At 52.8% G+C, this 18,407-nt stretch overlaps 1 protein-coding gene across 3 annotated transcripts in view; it reads left to right on the top strand.

The window, feature by feature from the left end:
• Positions 1–12,389, top strand: part of LOC134520967 (mucosa-associated lymphoid tissue lymphoma translocation protein 1-like) — a 30,144-nt gene extending 17,755 nt beyond the window's left edge. For all 3 annotated transcript variants that reach the window (XM_063346905.1, XM_063346907.1, XM_063346906.1), the window contains 3 exons: positions 118–269; positions 8,481–8,606; positions 10,082–12,389. In XM_063346905.1, the coding sequence (XP_063202975.1) occupies positions 118–269; positions 8,481–8,606; positions 10,082–10,444 (641 nt within the window). In that variant the 3' untranslated portion in view covers positions 10,445–12,389. The remainder of the gene's footprint in view (positions 1–117; positions 270–8,480; positions 8,607–10,081) is intronic.
• Positions 12,390–18,407: the final 6,018 nt, after the last annotated feature.

The following is an 18,407-nucleotide window of genomic DNA, read 5'->3' as shown; positions in this document are numbered from 1 at the left end:
AGAGGGCTGGGCATCCCCGTGTCCCTCAGGGACACCAGTCTGCAGGAGGGTGTTGGTGATACCCTCTGAGGAGCTGAGGGCCACCAGGTGCTGACCCCACTCGGCTTTCCCTTCCAGAGCCACTGAGCAAAATGGTGACCTTCCCCTGTGGGGCGCAGGCAGAGCTCTGCTTCCACCGGCTCTTCTCCAACATGATGTACGTGTGCGCCAAGCTGCAGCCTCCCCCAGCACACGTCACTGACGCCCATCTCCTGCTCTGCCGGCCCACCGTGAGTCCTCCAGCAGAGATGCTGCTCCCCTTCCCCTCAGTTCCCACCGGGCTCCTTTCCCTGGGGTAGAGGGGGGGGTGTTATGGTGAGCCCGAGGGCTGGAAAAGGCTGAACCCATATGGAAGAGGATCTCTGCTAACTCTAATGCAAATAATCCTCTCTGCAAGCACCTCTTTGAGCATTCCTTCCACGCGTCGGTGCCCCGCAGACTGCCTGCCTTGCTCCTGATGCATGGCAAAATAGATTTGGTGCCAGTTTTGATGCCTTTAACCAGTTACTCCTCAGACCAATTTCTGGCCTGCCTGATTAAATCATTGCGTTTAATCTGACTGAGATGAAGAGCCTTTCTGTTTTCTGTGTTTGGAAGCAGATCTGGCTTTTTGAATGATGCCTTCTTAGCCCGCTGTGCTAATAAATCTTCATGCAGCAATATATCCTCCTGTACTTCTTCCCAGTTGAGCTGTACCAGCTTCCTTGCACCCTTTCTCCCACCTTTCCTAACAGACCACGTACCCAGTGTGGTCTTTTCTGGTGGTCTCCATGCCGCCTCTAAGGACTTAACTTGATGATCCTTTTCACTAACCATCTTCCTCATTTTCTGTAGTCCTTTTGCTGACGCGTAGCATGCCTGCGGTGGATTTTTCAGCCGTTGTTGCTCGTGGAGGGGTGCTCCCCCTAAGTCCGTGGTGGTGACTGATGCAGAGTGGTGCGTCCGGCGGGAGGTTTGGAGCCTGATCCTGCCCGTTACCAAGCCAGAGCATCGTTTCCCCTCATGAGCTCCCTTAACCACGCATGAAAATTGTGTGTGTGTGTCTGCGCGCATTTGTGTGCATCCACCCCACATCAGTGATTGCGGGGAAGGGGGGACCCAGCCACTCGCTCCTGCACCCGGAGCTGTCTCAAGAGGGATTAGGGAGACCAGAAAGGGAACCCAGTAGAGGCAGGGCGGAAGGATGCCCGTCCCTGTCCTGCTCCACAGCGGTGCTAGCTCACACTGACCTCCAGTGGTGTCTGCTGATGTGGCAGCACATCCTTACACCCGACTGCAATTCACCTGCCCCAGGTTAGACATCCGCAGCGAGGCCCCCCACGCTCGCCCGTGGGACCACGGCGAGATGCAGGGGTGTCTGCAGGAGGGCTCCTTTCAGGATCGGGGTGAGCCGGCTGCGTCCTTACCGTGCCAGCCCTTCTCGGGGGTGCTGAGGGGAGCTGGGGGACCGTCTGAGCCACTTTTGCGTTGCTGAGGTGCCAGAGCTGCAGGTTGAAGCCCAACAAAACCAGGCTTGATATGAAGTGCCCATTGTAAGCCCTGGGGAACGAACGCAAGGAGCCATCTGCTTGAGGAAAGGGTAGTTTCCCAGCATTTGCTATATTCTGCCTATAAAAATGACTTAACCAGAGAGTTAGGCTTGCTGCGGGGCTTGCCAGAGGTAATTACAGTGGCATTTTCTGGCATTGATCCATTTTCTTTAAGCGTCCAGTGGTAGTGGTCTCCCCCATCCTGGCTTGCGTTTTCATTTGACAAGCGCTGCCTTCAGAGAGAGAGGACACATATAGAAAGGGATGATGCTGAGAGCCAAGATGCTCCCGGTTTTTGCTCTGTACTGTTTAAACGCTTACTTCTTTTAAACTTTTATGTTGGTTCTCCTTGTTTTCAAGTCACTAGATCTGGAGCTGTTTGATCCTAATGGCCTCTCCAGTCACCCTTTTTCCCCAATTTATTTAGAATATCTGAAACTGGGCCAGCCAAAACTCTTGCCAGTTCCTGGGCATCATCTTAATTAAAAAATACATTCCACCAGAGGGAAATGTTTATAATAATTATAGATGGGCTAAAAAATTAATTTAGAAGACCCTTTTCTCCATTTCCTGGCTCCTACATAGCCAGAAATTATAAAGGAGACTAATGGAAGGAAATACTTGCCTGCATGTGCTGTAATTGGATTCTGGAAGTCATTGGCACAGGAAACTATCGAGGCTGGGAATTTAGCAGAGTGCAGATACTTGTGGATAACGAGTTGCTCTCAGCCAAGGAGCCTTGAATCTCACGTGTCAGGGCTTTAATTGATCCCTTGCGATTAGGTTGCTTCTTACCCAGGTGAATGTCTTGAAGGTCATGAGGCTGGAGAGCTGTGTTCCTGTGGGACACAGCCCTGCAGATACAAGAGGTCCAGGAGACCCGATGGATTTTCAAGGATCCTGGTGAACCGGGGCTCAAGCAAAGGCAGCGGGAGGCCTGCATGGACATGCTGGGGGCTCCTAACTGAGCTGACACAAGAAAAGGAGGTGTGCAAGAGGTGGAAGCTAGGACAGGTGACATAGGAGGACTATAGAGACGTGGTTCAAGCACTTAAGCATGAGGACAGGAAAGCCAAAGCCCATCTGGAACTGAATCTGGTGGGAACAAGGAGGGCTTCTACAAGTATGCCAGCAGCAAAGGGAAGGCAAGAGAAAACACAGGGCCTACTGCTAAATGGGGCAGGGACCCTGGTGACACAGGACATGGAAAAGGCCGAGGTACTTGATGCCTTCTTCACCTCAGTCTTTACTGGTCAGACTGGCCCTCAGGGCTCACAGGCCCCTGAGACCAGGGGAAGGTCTGGAGCAAGGATGACTTACACCTGGTGGAGGAGGACCAGGTCAAGGAGCACTTAAACAAACTGGACGTACACAAGTCCCTGTGACCTGATGGGATGCACCCACAAGAGCTGATGGAGCTGGCGATGAGACTGTGAGGCCGTTCTCCATCAACTCATGGTGATCTTCCTGAGGCCTGGAAGAAAGCCACCATCACTCCTGCCTTCCGGAAGGGCAGGAGTGAAGATCTGGGGAGCTACAGGCTGGGCAACCTCACCTGGATCCCTGGGAAGGTGATGGAGCCAATAATCCCTGAAGCCATTTCTGAACACAGCGAGGACGAGAAGATGGCTGGCAGCAATCAGCGTAGATGACAAAGGGAAGCCATGCCTGGTAACCTGAGAGCCTTCTGCATCGAAACGACTAGCTCGGTGGATGAAGGGAGGGCAGGTGATACTGTTTATCTTGATTTAGCGAGGCTTTCGGCACTCTCTCCTGTGACACCCTCACAGACAAGCTGCTGAGATAACAGACTAGATAAGTAGATGGTGAAGGGGACCAAGAACCGGCTCAACTGCCAGGCTCAAAAGGTTGCGATCAATGTCATGAAGTCCAGCTAGAGCCAGATGTCAGTACTGGGGCCAATAGTGGTTTACATCTTCATTAATGGTCTGGATGATGGAGCAGAGCATACCCGCAGCAAGTTTGCTGCTCACACAAAACTGGGAGGAGCGGATGATGCACCAGAAGGTTGTGCTGACATCCAGAGGGACATGGACGGGCTGGAGAAACGGCCCAACAGGAATCTGATGAAGTTCAACAAGGGGAAGTGCCAAGTCTTGCATCTGAGAAGAAATAAGCCCGTGTACAGGCACAGCTGAGGGTCAACAGGCTGGAAATGAACTTGGCAGAAAAGGCCCTGGGGGCCTGGTAGACACCAGGCTGGCCACGAGCCAGCGATGTGCCCGTGCAGGAAAGGCAGCAAATGGATCCTGAAGCGTGGCCAGCAGGTGGAGGGAGGTGATCCACGCCCTCTACTCTGCACTGGTGAGGCCACACCTGGAGAGCTGTGTCTAGTACATGAGCGACATGGACATACTGGAGGGGCCACAAAGATGACAAAGGGGCTGAAGCATCTCTCCTATGAGAAGAGGCTGAGAGAGCGGGGACTGTTCAGCCTGGGGAGGAGAAGGCTCAGGAGGATCTCATCAGTCTATATAAACACCTGCAGGGAGGGTGCAAAGAGGACCAGGCTCTTCTCGGGGGTGTCCGGTGCCAGGACCAGAGGCCATGGGCACAAACTGAAACACAGAAAATCCCATTTAAAACTAGGAGGAAACTTTCCTACTCTGCAGGTGACTGAGTATGTTGTTTCTTTTGGAAAACCAGGGCTGTGGGATTGTTTTCTGTTTTCACTAATGACCTCAGTGATGCGCCATAGCATGTGCTTATTACATCCACGGATGCCATAACACTGGGCATCTCTTCAAGGTGCTAAAAGGCAGGGTTAGGTTTTGGAAGGGTTTGGATAAACGGGAGATGCAATCTGAGGCCCAGGTTGTTATTCAGCAGATGCAGGTTCCTGCATGTGGGCAGGAATAAGCAGTCATGTCGGCACGGGGTGGGAAACGATGGGGGGTACCAGTTCACCACAACAGCTGGTGCAACAAAAGCAGAGCAGAAAAGCGTGCCAAGGTGGTAAACGAGAGCTCCAAGATGTGTGGGGGATCCTCTCTGGCTCTCCTCGCTGTTGCTGAGGCTGGGGCACTGGGTCCAGTTTGGGGTCTGTGGAAAAAAACGCGCCAACTAAAGCGCGTCCAGAGTAATAAAAGGAAAGAGCAAGAAAATTGTGGTTTAGGCAAAAAAAAGTGCAAAAATTGGTGGATAGGGGGCCTTCAAATATATAAATATTTGTTTCCAACATGAAAGGAAATCATGGTTTGAATTGCAGTAAGGAAGACCCAGAGCAAATATGATATTTTCATGGCAAAAAGAGTGAATGTCTGTGAGGGGTTTTGCCTAAGGGTGTCACAGAATCCTCACCCATGTGGATCCCGTGTAGCTTCTGGACGTCCTTCTGTCAGGCGTGACCTGTGTCACCAAAACTGTGTTGTTTGGGCCACGTGATGCCTTTGGTCCCTTCTGGTCCGTATCCCAGGGGTGAGGGCCTGAGCCTCAGGAATAGGACACAGGCTCAACCCTGCCTGCAGAAGCAGGTTGGCGGCACATGGCTGGCTGTCGAATCCAAAAATCATTTAATAACACAGTCAGTTAATTAATCTCTGGAGCTGCTGGGAGATCCTTCCCATGTGGCTGCTGGAGGCACTTCAGGTGTTTCCCCACGGTGTCGAGCGTTTGCGCCTTTGCTTTGGGATGGTCCCAGGTCTGTGCCGGAGGAAAGCAGCATGTCGGTTTGGATGTTCAGTGCCTGGGACCGGCTTCTTCCCAGGCAGGGAGGCTGCGTGGTTCACCCCATCCACGCTTCCTGATGCTCCTTGGCTTTTTTGTGAGCTGTGGTTTAACTTGTGATGGAACAATCTTATATTTGTGCTAGTTATGTCTGTAGCGCGCCGGGTATTTCTCAGGCTGAAAAAAAGTGCGGCCCAACCTCAAGGGGCTCAAAAGTACAGAGCAACAGAGAGAGGTTTGGGAGGGATCCAGATGCGAGCATCCCTGCCCTGCCAGCGAAAACCCAACTGCTGTGGTTTGGGCTGGACCGGCCACTGAACCCAACGGCAGATGCTCTCTTTACTTCTCCCCCTTCAGAGAAGGGAGAGCATCTCCCTCCAGGGAGAGAAGGATGAGAGAGAAAGGAGACTTATAAGTTTAAAAAAAGAAACTAAACTAATGAAAATATTAATAAAATAATAAAAAGAAAGTAAGGAAATACATACAATATATACAAAACCGTATCAAGCTCCCAGGATGACAGTGATGTCACCAGCTGGCAGTGGGAAAGTCCCAGATTGGACTCAGCAATGGATGGGAACTGGATTCCAAAGCTGGATTCAGGAATGCTCTGATCGGGGTCAAAGGCAGATGAACGGAGTCCTCCTCAGATGCTGTCCATTGAAGAAAGCTTGACCTTGGGATCCCACAGCTTTTCTACTGAGGGTGGTGCAGATAGGATGGAACACCCTCTTGGTCAGTTTGGGGTCACCTGTCCTGTCTGCTCCTCCCTGCAGATGCGACCCGTCTCCGCTTCCGACCCTCCAACGGGGCAAATAATGAAATTAGCTGACCTGGGTTGTTATCGCAGTAAGGATAAACAGGAGCCTCTCTTCATCCCATTCCTTGGCATTAACTATAAACAATCAGGTCTTACCACTCTGGGAGCTGCTACCACAGGGAAAACATGCCGTTGATTGCACAGAGTTCAGTTAGTTATAAGAGGCTTAGCTGAAAAATAAAATTAGCAAAAAGAAAATTGGTTCTGTTTTACCTCAAACCAGGACACCAGCTGTGATGTTAGTCGCTGAAGAGTCACGGTGTCTGCAAAGGCTGCTGACACAATTGCGAAAGCAGGCACTTGGGGGACATCTGGTCCGGAGCACATCTGTGCCTGCAAGGAGACACAAGGGAACGTGGCCCAACCCCAGCTCCAACAGGCCGATGGATCCCCCGAGGAGCCGCTCCTGGAGAGGTGGCAGAGTGGGGATGCGCCACGGGAAGGAGGGCTGCAGAAGTCAAAAGACACATGTGGCAACAGCAATGAGGCGGCTGGAGGAGAGTGATATGGGATCACGGATATGGGGGAGAGAGGAGACTAGTGGTGGGGTGACTATGAGGAGGACTTCTGGCCATGGACCGTTTTCCTCCTAGTGATTAGGATGTCATGGGTATTGCAAGTCTAGCAGGGTTCAAAAATAATTTTGACACCTTCATAGGAGTCCATAAAGGCTACTGAAAGCCGTCTTTGCCATCTGTGACTTGGAAAGCTGCTGATTTTCCCATCGGAGGAGGCTGGCAGGGTAGGATCACCCTGGGCAGGGCTGGTGGCGTGTGCGTCCTGTCCTACCTTATGCATGTGCCGGGGATAGGGCCGCTCCACTCCTTTTTGCAGTCCTCCTGCCGAAGCCCTGTGTTAGCGGCGTCCAGGCTGACCTGCTTTGTGTCTCTCTGATCTCCGGGTTTAGTCCCACCTGGCTGGTGCAGCAGTGGTGGCGTCAGGGCAGCTGGGAGCAGGTACCCGATGCAATGAGCCAGGGAAGGAGCCAGCAGGAGAGAGCGTTGTCACCTGCACTGCAGCCTTCTCCTGCTTCCACACAGCCCAGGCTGGTGGAGGAAAGCAGGACAAGACTCCGCGAGGAGAAGAGCGGCTCCATCCCCCTGTGAGCTGTGTCCTCCCTTTGCTGGCACACCCCATCTCCCTGTCTGCCAGCTCCATTCGCTGCTCTGCTCTTCCCTCCAGTTTATCTTTTCCAGTCATGAGTTGCCAAGCGCAGAGATGGGATTTGGCTTTGCTCTGCACAGAGATAAATGGTATTTCTTCAGCCTGCCTCCGGTGGACCTGCTGGATCAGCAGCCGTATTTACTCCTGTTCTGCCAGCCTTGCCAGCGGGGGTCACCCTGACGCCTGCAGATCCCAGCCAGCATTTGGGAAACGTTTTAGCTTCTACCCCTAATATTCTCCTGGCCAGAAACAAATTGCTTTGGCCACTTGCAGGCAGCAGTTTGGGGAAGGTCTGTGCAGGCTGGCAAGAGCTCCTCTAACCTCTGCCTCCCTGCAGTGTCCCAACAAGCCTCCTTCATGAACATGGCCCAGCGCAACTTCTGCCAACGGTGAGGAAGTTTTCAAGGGTCGGACCCTCCTCACCTGGCACTGGCTTTTCGTGTGGCCGCGCTGAGCCTGCCCAGGCTGCTCAGCTCCCACAGCCAAAGCCAGGCTGACACACTGGGGGTTGGACTAGATGATCTCTAGAGGTCCCTTCCAACCTTATGACTCTATGATCCCACCGTTGGCCAAGCCAAGGTGGCAGGATTGGGCCGTGGGAGCTGCTGGAGCCAGGTGACAGTGGGAAGTGCCTTCTTGTGGAATAGGCTGTCACCCATCCTAGAGGGCTCAAATCCAAAGCGAGATGACATTTCATACAGCCCTTATTCCCTTCTGGTGCTATTAGTCGCACCAAGGTACCATCATTAGTGAACAGGATCTCATAGAGATGGGGCTGTTTTGTATAAGTTTGAGTAATTCAGCAAGAATTGACAGTTTTGTAGGTGGCAGGGGGCTAACTCGGCACCTGGCGCAACTCGGAGCTTCTTCCAGCTATGCCCTTGGAAAACTCACTCCCTCCTTGACACAGCTCTTAGGCTACAGGTGGTTGTGATACCGGCTGTTGCTGCTGTCTGCTCTGCTGGAAACCCCATTATACTACACTTTTCCTGGCAGATGCCCTCAGGGGATGTTTAGCATGGTCTTCCCGTTGATACGCACAAGGCGGGTGGGTAAAATCTCTGTATTTCCGTTACTCGTGCTCTGTAGTAGGGTGTTTCCACCAGCCAAAGTGTCCAGGGCACAGGCCAGCCCTGGCCCTGCTGTGTGCAGAGAAGCAGCACGTCTGATGGGCAGGCACATGTCTGTGTCCGGGTCGATGACAAAATTTCCTTGCATTTCCTCTTGTTTTCCTGACCCAGGAGAAGGTCGATGTGGCCGTCCTGAAAGAGAGCTGCCCGGACCAAGTGGAGTCTCTGTTCGCCTCGGTGTACAAGCGGGAGGAGCTGGACTGTGTCTTCCAGCTCTGCGGACTGCAGAAAATTCAGGTAGGGAGCTGCCAGGTGCAGATCTCCGCCGTTCTCCTGCAGCCTCCCGTAACTGCTGCTCCCCATCCCCGCTGGCTCGGGCTGGCTGTGCCCCTCTGTGCGTCTCCTGTCTCCGTGCAGACAATGCCCGGCACTCCTGTGTCAGGTTGCTGTTAGAGGAACGTGTTGATCTTGAAGGCACGAAAGCAAATGTCTCTCTCCTGGTTCGCTCTCTCCTTCCACGCCGCCAGGCCAGGGAGGCTGTTCTCTGCCTGTGTCAGCCTAGCGGAGAACAGACTCGCCCAAGTAATTCAGATGAGGGGTGTCTCACAAGGCAGTGGGCTCACAGGCTGGCCAGGACTCGAGCGGCAGGAGGCTTTACCCCCTGCCATCAGGGTGACGGCACCGAGCCTGATCCAAGCTTGGCACGCTTCAGAAGATTCTTGAACTATTTAAAGACCACTAGAGAGGCAAAATTGCTAGTCCCCTGGCTTGTCTCCTCCAGCAGATTATCCCTCCCCAGGGAGGAGTGTGCACTGTGTTCCTTGTTTGATTCCGCCCCCCGGCCCCCACCAACACCCAGCCAGTGGATTTTGGCGGCTGCTTATCTGCTCTGCTCCTTGCAGCTCCCACCGAGCATGGCCCTCAAGCTGCTGCCTGGATCTGCCTACAAGGAGCTCCGACTGCTGAGTGCGTGACGTGCCTCGGCATATGGCAGCTCTTTCAGTCCTTGATTGTTCCTGGATCTCTTTTCTGAACCCTTCCCAAGTGTTCAGCATTGCTTTTAAGTGCAGATGCGAGGCCTGAACTCTACATTGCCCGCCAAAATCTTCCTCTTGCTCCATTATACATCTCCCTTCTTTGTACAGCCAGGCGTCTCAGGCACAGTCCCACGCTAGGGGTTCACGTTCAGGGATTTGGCTGCCGTAAATATGGTTATTTTCTGATTTCTTCACCATCTTTTATAAAAATCTAAAATAGTGCTAGACTGCGAATGGACCCCTGTGGAGCGCTGCTGTTTAAAACTGTTGGCTTTTACTGGGCAATGTGTGTTTTATTTAAGTGGTTTGTATCCCTCCCCTTGCGTGCATTCCTCTCGTATCTGCAGCCATCCTGTGCCACGGCCAGGATGGGTGTCGTGGCTTCCTCCCGTAGGTGCAGCTTGCCTGGGTGCAGTCCCTCCTGCTCCCCTGCACCTGTACCCTGGGGGTGATGCTCTCGGTGACAGTGGTGAGGTCTCAAGGGAGGTGGCCTCATTTCGGGAGAAGTCCTGAAATGCAGAAACTACAGCTCAGGCCCCCAAAACGGCATGAGTGTATGCAACAGCTCATTTTCTCTGGCAGTAGCACTGCTCCATCACGCCACAGCATGGGGCTGTGAGCCTGCACAACAGCCGGCCAACTCTCTCATTTTTGCTGACAGCGGCAACAGCGGAAAGGCTCTGCTTCAAGTCTTAGTCTCCGATTCACTGTGTGTCCTTTGCTCTCCCCTTCCAGACGGACGTGGTCCTGCAGTTGGATTTGCATTACACCCAGCTGAGCACAAAGCAGAGGACTTGTGAAAGCCAGAGAACGATCCTCCAGAAATCTCTGCTAGGGCAGTTTTTCAGCCAGAGCAATTACTGCCAGACAAACTGCCTGAGAACTCCCTCCCGCGCGGGCAGCATCTGCCGGCAGGATGCATCGGTGCTGTGCACGGACCCAAAGGGACAAGGCTCTCTGAGGACAGGCTCTGGCCACAGCTTGCCCAGCAGCAACCCCTCCAACTCCAGCACCGAGCCCGAGGAGAACGACGAGAGCGACCTGAGCGAGCTCTGCTCAGCACTGCTCCGGGCTGGCCCGGGGCAGGACTGCCCCTGAACCCCCGGGCTGGCGTGCCCAGCCCTGGCAACTGCTTTTTTTATAGAGGCAACAGTTAACCGGAGTGCTAAATACATCAGAATCCATCAGCTGTTTTCCGGCCTCGGCGATCGCCCCGTCCAAATGAGGCCGAGGCTGCTTTCTCAGGAAGGCTTCTCCCATCTGTGCCCTGCGGGGCCCGAAGCCACTGGAAATAAGCCCCGTCCCACGGGAGCGCGGGGAGCGGCAGGGATCAGCGAGGAGGAGCTGTTGTTGGGTGGCCCTGTCCTCCGTCAGACACCCGTTTCCAGGCAAAACCCAGCACCGCGTCAAGCCAAGGGCACAGGCTGATGTTTTCTGCGAATTAGGCTTTGCCTGAAAGCAAACCTTGCAGCATTAAAGGTGTTGAGAAACACTACAGACCTGTGCTGCAGCAGCGGCACGGCCTCAAAACCCAGCGGCAGCTGCTGAGCCGCGGCGCCCTTGTGCAAGGGACGCAAGGCTTGAACAGGGCGCCCAGATAAACCGGTGTGAGTGTATCGGCTCTCCCTGGGGCCGCAGCGGGGTTTCCTTTCCCTGTGAGTCCTCCCTGTGCCAAAGCAGGTTTTAAGTTATGCATTTATGTATTTCTAAAGAATGTATTTATACTTGGGGCAAGACAATTGCTTGCCAGGAGAAGGAAGGTCAGGTGTTCCATCAAGTGTGTGTTTACAATGAAGGCTGGTTTTCCGTCAGTAGCAGCCGCCGGACGGGTACGCTGCCACGTGCCCCTTCTGGCATGGCACACAGGGGCTCAGCTCCGCTCAGATGCAGAATTTCCTACATGCGGGAGACGGAAAAGACCAAGATGGAGGAGGAAGGGCCTCAAAAAAGTCATTATAAGCGCAAATTTTATTTCTAAGTGCCTGTCTCTCTGCATTCACTGTGGGCAACCTCAAGCACTACCTTTTGCGGAGAGCAAGCTGTCCAGAGAGAGCCACACGTTAGCAGGGCCCAAAGGACGACCCAAGTGGGCGCAGTCCCCTCCCTGCCTGCTTCTCTAGTATTTGTTTGATAAAACTTTCAGCATTGCTCAGCAAGGGCCTGAGAGGGTGATCCAATAGTTCCCCGGGGGCCGATGACCCCTGTGTGATCCAGCTATGGGATCTCCATCCTTGGAGGCAGTTGGCTCTGGGCTGGAGAAGGTGCTGATGAACTGGTGCAAGCTGTCGGGGTGCTGGGCCAGAAACAGCCAGGGGGTCCCTTCTGGCTGTTGTGGTCCTGTGAAAGAAAGAACTTAAGAACTTTGGAGATCTAAGACTTCTTGAGAGGTCAAGGATAGTGGGGCGGGAGGAGTGCCCACGCTCTGTCTTCTGTCTTGGTCTAAAAAGAGGGATGGAAGAGAGCATTTTGTTATATTTTAGTTCTCCTTCAGCAGTGAAGATACGTGCGTCTCTGTCTACAGTGCCTATTGCAGCATGGAAGAATATTAAATGCTCCTTCCAGATAAACCATCCTACAAGAGCTGGAAACCTGACCAAAGAGAACAGAGGAGGCTTTTATTCTCCTCACGGTGAGTTGAGCCAAGGGAAAGAAGAGAGGCCCCATCTGGCTGAAGTCTAGAAAGTCTCCTAGGAAAAAATATAAAGCTCAAAAAAAAAAATAATTTACAGGGTGTAGTTTAAATGAGATGGACTGGTAAAAAAGCTAAACCAGAAAATAATAAACTAATTTAAAGGAGAACCAAGGATCAACTCAACCCCAGCAGAAGCTTAGGGCAGGTCGGTGTGATGGTTGTGCAGCCTTTGGGAGGAGCTGGGGGGTCGCATTGCCTCTATGAGGATTGTGCACACCCTCCCGTGCTGCTGGGGCAAAAGGTGTTTCTGGCTCGCGTAATCATGGCAGATGTCATCTCTTGTGAATGTTAACCTCACTCCAAGTTGAGGCTGTTTGTTTTTCCTGAATAAAACACTATTGGTGTTTTTGAATGCATAAAGCTTCATGTGGCTCCGAGTTAACTGTCTTTATTTCTCCCCCTAATTGCCAGGGTGTGACTTAATATTGACCTGCTGCTTTTTATGCTTTGAACTCTAGCTTCTAGGCTCTTCTGTGTGAGGACTGTTGCTTTTTTTTTTTGGTAACCGCATATCGAAGTTTGGGTTGAGAAGATGGATCAAATGACATGAGATAGTATGAAATGACGTCAGGTGAAATGTGTAGATAAAGTGCGAGGGTTCACTGCGAATTATCCATCGGTATTGTCAAGTGTAGCCCTCAGGTGGCTGGGTTGGGCTTGGGAAGCCTCCGGTCCCAGTGCCAACCACAGGGCTTGTCCCTGTCACCAGCTCTCCTTCCTGATGACTTGGACTGGGTTGGACTAGATGGTCTCCGGAGGTCCTTTCCCACCCCAACCATTCCGTGATTCTGTGTGGTTCTGTGACCTTGCAGCCCGGGGCAGGGCTACGACCACATTTCCACGCGCCTCGGTCGACGGTGAGTGATAACCGAGAGCGCAAGCGCTCGCAAAGCTGAATTGCAGAGGAGGAGTTTGGTTGTGTCTGGGGCCTCTGGCCACGGCAGCACGCTGCCCTGCCGCCGACCGGGTTCACTGTGGGAGGGGGTGAAGCCGCTTCTACCTTCATTCCCCTTCATTTCTGAAGGGGTGCAGCCCTTCTGCCTTCATTTGCACATGAAACCCAAACTCCTCCGTGATGGCATCACCGTTCAGCGCCAGTGGATTTCCCCTTCAGTCTGTGTTTCCGTCTCCCAGCACAGAGGACAGACGATTCATCCAAGATCGCTGTGCTTCTCTTGACCACATCCTTCCCGATCTGCGGCCATAATCCTTGGGCTCCATAAGTTCCCTGTGGCCAGCCCGAAGGGTGGGAAGGAAGGAGCACCCAGCATGGTGCGATGGACCAGCGTTTCATACTCCGCTCGTGGCATGCCCATGGCTGAGTAGTCCCAACAGCCTCTGCCCACTCGACGCTTAATTTCTCTCTTCGTCACTGCTCCTTCTGTTCGTTGCCGCCTGGGGCAATGGCTAAGCCGTAGTGTCATTGAAAGAGTTTTTTCTGGGGAAAACAAGTCAATATGGGGGAATGTTGAGCTGTTTTGCTTACCGGCTCACTTGTCTCTTTCCAGGTTTTTGGAACAAATCCTTCTCCCTCACACAGGAGTGAATTTGAATTTACTCTTTAGAAATTGGTAGGTTCTCTTTATTTTCCACCTGATAGAGGTTTTCCATGATAACTGCTACAGAACCTGCTGTATCATTTCCTTCTTCCCGCTGCAGGGCAGAGCTGGCGGTACTGTCTCCTCGACGCGCTTGCTTGACACCTCCCACTGTAGGTGCTGTTTGCTGTCGCTTACAGCCATCAGACTGATGGCTGAAACCTTCTGTGCTGTGAGCCAACCTCACGCTGGTTTCTGGCCTTTCTGGCCACAGCGGCATTTGAAACTTTGCAGCCTTGAGCTTTTCCTTTCTTTTATCCCAGGACAGCAGGCTCTGAGGAGCCTCCTGATAGGCACGCAGCCTAATTGGCCTGGGCTTTATGGAAAGGCTGCGTGCAGTGGAGTAGAACATAGAGGGGGACGTACAGGGAAACCGCAAGACTCAGGAATGCTGGTTTGGTCCTCTTTCCCTAATTTTTGGAAGTAGCTTCTCATATAGACAGGAAAGACCCTGAAGGCGTTAGCTGGCCACTCCTTCCCAGAGAAGGTGGGAGCTTCCCAAAGTGCAAGTTACCACCTTCTGTAGCAGTTGTGCTACTGTTCTTGCGGACCAGGATTGAACAGGATGTTTTCTTGAACGGATCTAATAGAGGAATCGCTTTTTTTCTAAAATGCGCTCATTAGGTCGTTAGCTGAAGATCGCTTCTGAAATACCAGGTAGTGGCGGTCCGCTTCCTAGCGGTGTACCAGGACCATACACAGTACAGCAGTTGAGGATACCAGACTCAGGACCAGTGCGGAGGTCTCGAATTGTCAAATCCAGGTGGTGCTATCAAAGGCGGCGTGTCACAGATGGCCTTTATCCATCATGCTTTGCACTTGGAGACACCCACGGCTGTGCTCTCCTCTCTCCTAGCACTGGCAATCGTCCTGCTCCCAGCAGGAGGTTGGACGAGGTCCCTTCCAAGCAACGCTTCTGTGATTCTGCTGCCAGAACGCGTGCCCAAAAGAGTACCCGTGTTCTGAGTGATCCTGAGCAGCGAGCAAACTGGGAGATGCAAGGCTGTGTTTTCAGTGAAATGTGCCTGCTCCCTGTCCAAAAAGCAAACGAGGACATCGGTTCAGCTCCGCTGGTTCCAAAAACTTTGAAAAACGAAAACTTATGGCAGGTCTAGAAAATAAGGGAAAGGTGGTAAAACAGTTCATTTGAAAATACAAGATGGTTCAGATTCATCTCTTCCAGGCGTCCCCAACACGTGGATTGTTCAGTAATGAAACCAGGAGGATGGTTTTAAATAATGGACATGAGTGAAGTCATCCTCTGCAAAGACAGTAAACCCGAGATTACTCAAATTAAAGAGAAAATGAGCACTACTGAGGTGCATTCAGGCAAGCTGCCCCTCCGTGGGTTGCTGGGATGCCTCTTTGGAAAGCAAAGACAGAAGCAGGTTTGCCGGCGTGGTGGAGCCGGCAGGCTAGGACTTCATTAATGGTGAGAAATCATTGATAGTGCACCCTCTTCATAGGGACCCAGTGCCCTCCTCTATCAAAGATTATTTCAATGAGTGTTTTACCACTGGTACTAATCACTTGAAATTAGGTCCATGACATCGTGTGGCAGTGAAGAGAAAAGCATATCACCAACTCCTTGAAGTGCTTGAAGTTGCTTCTTATCTTCGCAGTTTGGATAACCTTTTGCATAATAATCAACAATTTCAAACATATTGGTGATATCACCTCCTCAAAGAGATGGAAGACACGCTTTGCAATTGCAGACCAGACTTCACACAGAGGAGCAGCACCGACGTGGTGTCACCCAGTAACGAAGAGCTCATGTCTCTCTGATAAAGCTGTCTTCACCGAGTTGGATTTTCTTGCCGTGGTGTCAGGAATAGTTGACAAGACAGACGTGTTATTAAGTGGTAAAAGTAAACAGATGGAAGAGACAAGCAAGAGATTTCAGCTATGACTTTCCAGAATGTTTCAGCGAAGAATAACCTCCTCATTTCCATTCCCTACCAGAGATGAAGAATATGAGATACTCACCCAAGCGTTGCATAGTCACAGACGCTGTGCACCAGCGGGACACACGCTGTAGCGCGGGACCGTGAGTCCCTCAAGCCAACAGCTTGTCCTGCCTGACCACAGGGGCCATGAGATGGGGCAGTTCAGAGGAGAGGTGCTAGGAACCTAACGAAATTCAACAAAGGCAAGTGTAGGGTCCTGCACCTTGGGAGGAGTAACCCCCTGCACCAGGACAGGTTGGGGGCTGACCTGCTGGAGAGCAGCTCTGCAGAGAGAGTCTTGGGGGTCCTGGTGGACAACAGGATGACCACGAGCCAGCAATGTGCCCTTGTGGCCAAGGTGGCCAATAGTCTCCTGGGGGGCATTCAAAAGAGCGTGGACAGCAGGTGGAGGGAGGTCATCCTCACCCTCTGCTCTGCCCTGGGGAGGCCACAGCTGGAGCACTGGGTCCATTTGTGGGTTTCCTAGTTCCAGAAGGACAGGGAACTGCTGGAGAGAGTCCAGCAGAGGCTGCGGAGATGCTGAGGGGCTGGAGCATCTGTGTGCTGAGGAAAGGCTGAGAGCCCTGGGGCTGTTCAGCTGGAGAAGAGCAGGCTGAGAGGGGATCTCATCAACGCTCAGCAAGAGCTAAAGGGCAGGGGGCAAGAGGGTGAGGCCACTCTTCTCAGTGGTGCCCGGGGACAGGACAAGGGGCAACGGGCACAAACTGGAACACAGGAAATTCCATCTCAACATGAGGAAAAACTTCTTTCCTCTGAGGGTGTCAGAGCCCTGTCAGAGGCTGCCCAGAGAGGTGGTGGAGTCTCCGTCTCTGGAGACGTTCCAAACCCACCTGCATGCGTTCCTGTGCCACCTGCTCTGGGTGACCCTGCTCTGGCAGGGAGGTTCGAACCCCTACGATTCTGTGATTTTGTGGTTCTGTGGCCCTGACCTGCTGCTGCTCTGGATGCAAAGCCATCGTTGAGGAGAGCGTCGGTGCATGTCCAGGTGTGTGCTGACTGCCTTGGCTCCTGCTGGGCATCACGCCCTGTTTTTGAGACCCCTTCCTCTTTTCTCACCCTCCCTCCCCAGCCCATGGCAGTCTCTTCTCCTCATCTTCCTTTTTGCCTCCCCTTCCCACCGCGGAGGATGCGGCAGCTTGGCCGGGGCTGTGCGGGTGCCCTGCCCAACCAAGGGGAAGGGCTGGAGATGAGAGGCAGGCTGAGGATGTGCCATCCCCTGGGACTGCAGGGGTTCACAGCTCCTGAAGAGATGTGACGGTGAAACAGTGGCAGCGTTGTGAGCGCGGAGGAGCCTGCCTTCGCCTCTGGGGTCCTCGCCACAGCAGGGCATGACAGAAAGTCTTTTCTGTAGTCAATAGAAACGGTTTGTTGCTCCCTGACCTGGCTCCTGCCCAGCCTGCGGGACGATTCGTTACTGGAAAAATAGAGGGCAGCTTCTGCTATGTCACTGCAGCCATCTCCCGCCTGCCTGCCTCATTCTTCTGTGTTGTTTGATATCAATTATAAAATATTAAATCAGATAAATACCTTTGACCTTTCTGGATGATAAGAAAATACATTGTTCTGCCTCCTACAATGCCGTTGTTTTCACTGGAAATGCTAATGGGATTATGTAAAGGTTATTTCAGCCTCCTCTCAACCCTGGAGATGTGGCAAAACAATCATGATGCCCTTTGTTTATGCCTTTTTAATGACTGCTTTTATCTCCAGGTGTCCGAGGCCTCTGCATCTTCTCAGGTGCTCCCTTGGGGGTTCCTCGGGCTGCTTCTGAGGGGAAGCTCCCAGGGGAATGTAAATGTCTCTGTGCCGTCGTATTAGAGGTCTGGAGGAGAGCCGGTGCGGTGGAGAGCTCTGGAAGTCTGGCAAGGATTTGCTGTCTGCGTCTCAATACTTGCAAGCAGTTGCCCCCCTGCAGCCTGCGGCGTGAGCGCGCGTGGGTCCGCCTCTGCGCAGCGCAGTCGGCACCACTGCGCCCCTGGGGGCTCCGTCTTCTGGTTTCCTTTCTTCGAGGCACCTGTCTGAGCCTGTGCCAGGATGCACGCATGAGCGCACGCAGTTCTTGCGATGAGCAAGTCGCGTGGCGCCGTCCCTGTTTGCAGCCTCCCGTCTAGACTGGCCTTCGCGGCACCCTGCAGGAGCGATGGGCTGAGTAAGAAGCATAGTTCACAAACTAGAGGCGGCTACAGCCATAACCGTGGTGCTCCACTTGCTCTGTTCTCTGGGAAGGTGCTTTCAAAAGCAGGTTTTCTTCTATTTTTTTGGTTGTTATTGTGTTTTTTTTGCCCAGGCCCTTAATTTTTACTAAGTTGTTCCCTTGCATCCCAAAACAGCCCCATAGTTGTGCAGGGGGCTTGCGACGGCCTCATAACCTCCTTGCTTTCCAGAGAAAAGCAGAGCACCAAGATAGACTGTCAGAATTTCTAACACCAGAAACATCAGGGAAGAATTGGTTCTTGCTGGAGATTCCTCACGGCCCTGCCTCCACGTGGGCTGATAAACAGAATCATCGAATCGTGGAATCACAGAATGGTTTGGGTGGGAAGAGGCCTTAAAGCTCATCTTGTTCCAAACTCCCCTGCCCTGGGCAGGGACACCTCCCACCAGCCCAGGTTGCTCCAAGCCCCGTCCAACCTGGCCTTGAACACCTCCAGGGATGGGGCAGCCACAGCTTCTCTGGCCAACCTGGGCCAGGGGCTCACCACCCTCAGGGTAAAAAAATGTCTTCATTATATCCAGTCTAAATCTACGGTCTTTCAGTTTAGAACCATTGCCCCTTGTGTTGTCACTACAGGGTCTGGTAAAAA

This window comes from Chroicocephalus ridibundus, chromosome 9, assembly GCF_963924245.1.
Source record: "Chroicocephalus ridibundus chromosome 9, bChrRid1.1, whole genome shotgun sequence".
Taxonomy (NCBI): domain Eukaryota; kingdom Metazoa; phylum Chordata; class Aves; order Charadriiformes; family Laridae; genus Chroicocephalus; species Chroicocephalus ridibundus.
Note: the sequence above shows the minus strand (reverse complement) of the source record. Positions and strands in the feature narration are given on the sequence as shown.